The following is a 3,378-nucleotide window of genomic DNA, read 5'->3' on the forward strand; positions in this document are numbered from 1 at the left end:
AATGCCCCTTTCCCCCCTCCCCCCAGACTTACCAGCCCGATGCAGCTCTCCAAGCTGCCAGGCTGCACTCCTGGCCGTCTGCCTGATGCGGCTGCACACAGCATTTATCAGCCACATTAACCAAAAAAAGCCAGTTGTTGATAATGTCAATTTTCCTTTTATCGGTCCCGATACGATATGGACCAAGCTACAGTACACCTCTAATATTAATGCTTCCTTTTAAACAAAGGACAATTAACCCTATAATTACTTAAAAGCTTGAAATGTAGTGTTTGATATTTTGTTTTAAAATTAAACCTAAGCAATGCTAACAAGGAGTTGGTGGTGAGGATGAAAGAAATTCTCTAAGATTGGATTCTGGGCCTTCACAGGAAGCCCTGGGCTGCCATCTTCCTATTTCAAATAAATTTCTTGTCTTAGGGAGTGGTCTCAAGCCCATTAACTTCACTGGACTGATGGTCACACATTAAGATCGAGCGTTGTGCAGAGATGAAGTGCTTGAGAGGAATAGGACGGTATATGCTGTCCATATGCTTACAGCTAGTATTGACAGCAGAGCAATGCCCTTTGAATAGCACCTTTGTGCTAGCAGTGCAACTCATCCTCGATGAATCATGAAGATTTTTTTTTTGATAGGAAAATTACTTACTTCTTCCCTCCAGGCACTGGCAATACTGTAATCGAGGCTGTAAAAGTTCTCATAGAACACGGTGTTCAACCAAGTGTCATAATCCTGCTAAGCCTATTCTCCACACCCCACGGTAAGTTAAAGGAACCTGGTTCATTCATAATGGAGAACTGTCCACAGTACTTCAAGTTATGCAACTCAACTGAGATCTCCTAAATGTCCACTTGATAGATGAACAGGGAGAAAAGGCAACTTAGAAGAAATGGGTAACATTTTAGGTACAGAAATGAGCAAAAGGTGTTATATACTGCTGCATAAAAGGTCGCAGTTCAGTTGGTGGTTATGCTTCATCTTCCATGGTACATGCTTCACCAAGTTGATGACTGTCATAGCACAGATTGACACAAAAGGATTCTGGTCTCATCTTACTTGGCTGGTGCTGAGTTTTGAGGCCTTAAGAATAAATTCTGGTTTCTCTTTGAAGGGGAGTGGGATGATGGGGAAGTTATAATGTTCTGTGAGGACCACCCAGAAATTCAGGGAAATGTAGCAGGCCTACTGTCACATGCAGCAGAACTGCAAAGGTGAATTATACTTGGAGCTAGGCATCACATGGCACAGAAAGCATCCATGTGCTACAGAGCAGTGCAAATCTTCTGTACATGGAGAGGAGCAAAAAGTATCCATTCACCAAATGTCAACAATCAGAATGGTACAAATCTGCTTACAAAACTGTGACTGGCAACAGCACAGCCATCTACTTCTGAAAGTTGATTTTATAATCATTTTTCAGAAATGAAACTTGCTCTCCACTTTCTAGAAGTGGTGATCTTTTGGGTTTTTCTGTAATTAAGACTGGCACAACTCTCATATGAGCTCAGTGAAATGCTGGTTTAACTCACAGTAGTCTCTACCCACTTTGTTCATTAGGACCATACACAATTGTTAAAGCTTTTCTGCAGAGGAAACAAACCCCTCTTCATCTGCTTTTAAAGTTCTTCATGCATAGGGCTGAAATACCGTTGGAGTGTAAATTATTCTCTCTCTCCTTTCTCAAAAGGTGCCAAATCCATCATCCAGGAGTTTCCTGAGATCACAATTTTAACGACAGAAGTTCATCCTGTTGCACCAACACATTTTGGACAAAAGTATTTTGGAACAGACTGAGACTAAGCACAGACTGCCTGTGTTACTGTACATTATTATCTTTTTTTTCTACATTTTATTATTTGTGGCTGGGTTGGCCAAGAGTGTATTTACAGAATCTTTTTGGCCAAAGGGGAGCTATTTGATCTACATTCATTTGATCTGGCTGCTTCTTGAACATTGAATCAGGTGCAATAATAAAGCACATTCAGTTACTGCAAACAAAAGGCATTTCAATGTTGTGCTTGTATAAACTGCTGCACTCTGTGCTTTAACTTATTTATTCTTCCACAGCCCTGTTCTATGGCTGCTTGCAAGAGCAAAATAAAATAAAATAACTAAACTACCATGGCGTATGTTTAATTTTACACTGGTGGCGTTTGCATTGTTCCAGCTTAGTCATTACAGCCCCTTTCAAATGATACTGAAAAGATGAATGCACTTTGAACTCTGCATCACCATTAGCAGCCACGGTAGGTTTCTGGCACGATTTGTAGGCCTTGGATGGTGGCCACAGCTGTGGATTCCACTTTTCGAATTGTATTCTGTATGGATTATTTCCAACTAGTAAAACATTTGTAGACGCCTTGTTAAGCTCTGTGGTGCTGAAAAATAAAGGAGCCTTCAGCCATTCCCATAACGCTTTCCCAGCTGTAGTGGAAATGTCCATAGAGATATGGTTGAAAATGGGAGGATGGAAATGCTGAAGCCAGTAAAAACTCTATACATCTACACAATACTTAGCAGTCATGCCCTGTTAAAACTCTGGCACATCAAGCAGTATTACTGAAGCCATTTTAAAGAGGAGGGAAACTGGCAGAAGAGATAAACAGTTTCTGGTATTTACCACTGTCCAACAGGGTTTATTTTCCTTGCTATTCAGACTTTTATGACCAGTAATGGGATCCAAGTACTTATGAAATAAATATTTATTTCATAAGTCCCCTGTGGCCATATGTACCCATTGTCTAAAATATTTTAAACACAGGATCTTGTCTCATTACAAGTTTTTTGGAAGACAATGTGAACACAACTTTAAGCTGAAAAGGGAATTTTTTAAAGTATGAGATGGTTGCATTGTCTGCTTGTAAAACTCATTTGTCACTTTAGTGTCCTTCTTAGAATCATTAACAATATTCTTAACACTGAAAACAAGGCACTTTTGGTGCTCTCTTGATCGTAGCTTGTGCTCCATATCCTTGTGCCTTTGAGCAACAAGTTGGAATGCAAAGCCTTTTCTGACAAGCTTGAAACTGGGGTAGGTAACACATCAACAAGGTAGGAATTCAGGTCGCTCCTGTGGCTTATATAAAGAAATTCATAACCCCTTCTGCACAAGATTTTATGGACACACTTCCCTGTCCCCAGACAACCATTTGCTAAAGCTCCTTCAGGCCTGCAACAGTACAACCTCTTCCCTATCAAGTGTTGAGGCTAACTTAAGAGAAATCAGCAGCCACCAGCATAATAAAAATTAGCCAAAACCAGTTTTAATGTAGTTATCTTCGGCAGTACAGTATAAACCATGCAGGTTTCTTCAGTAAAAAAAGACAAAGCATAAATATAGTATTCAAACCATATAAACTCCTTGAAAGTACTATTGA

At 40.0% G+C, this 3,378-nt stretch overlaps 1 protein-coding gene across 1 annotated transcript in view; it reads left to right on the plus strand.

The window, feature by feature from the left end:
- UPRT (uracil phosphoribosyltransferase homolog) overlaps positions 1 to 2,120 on the plus strand; it is a 12,311-nt gene extending 10,191 nt beyond the window's left edge. The window contains exons 6-7 of the mRNA XM_019521042.1: positions 663 to 761; positions 1,689 to 2,120. Coding sequence (XP_019376587.1) covers positions 663 to 761; positions 1,689 to 1,795 — 206 coding nt within the window. The 3' untranslated portion in view covers positions 1,796 to 2,120. The remainder of the gene's footprint in view (positions 1 to 662; positions 762 to 1,688) is intronic.
- The last annotated feature ends 1,258 nt before the right edge of the window (positions 2,121 to 3,378 follow it).

Source organism: Gavialis gangeticus, unplaced genomic scaffold (genome assembly GCF_001723915.1).
Source record: "Gavialis gangeticus isolate Ggan-Ray unplaced genomic scaffold, GavGan_comp1, whole genome shotgun sequence".
NCBI classification, from domain to species: domain Eukaryota; kingdom Metazoa; phylum Chordata; order Crocodylia; family Gavialidae; genus Gavialis; species Gavialis gangeticus.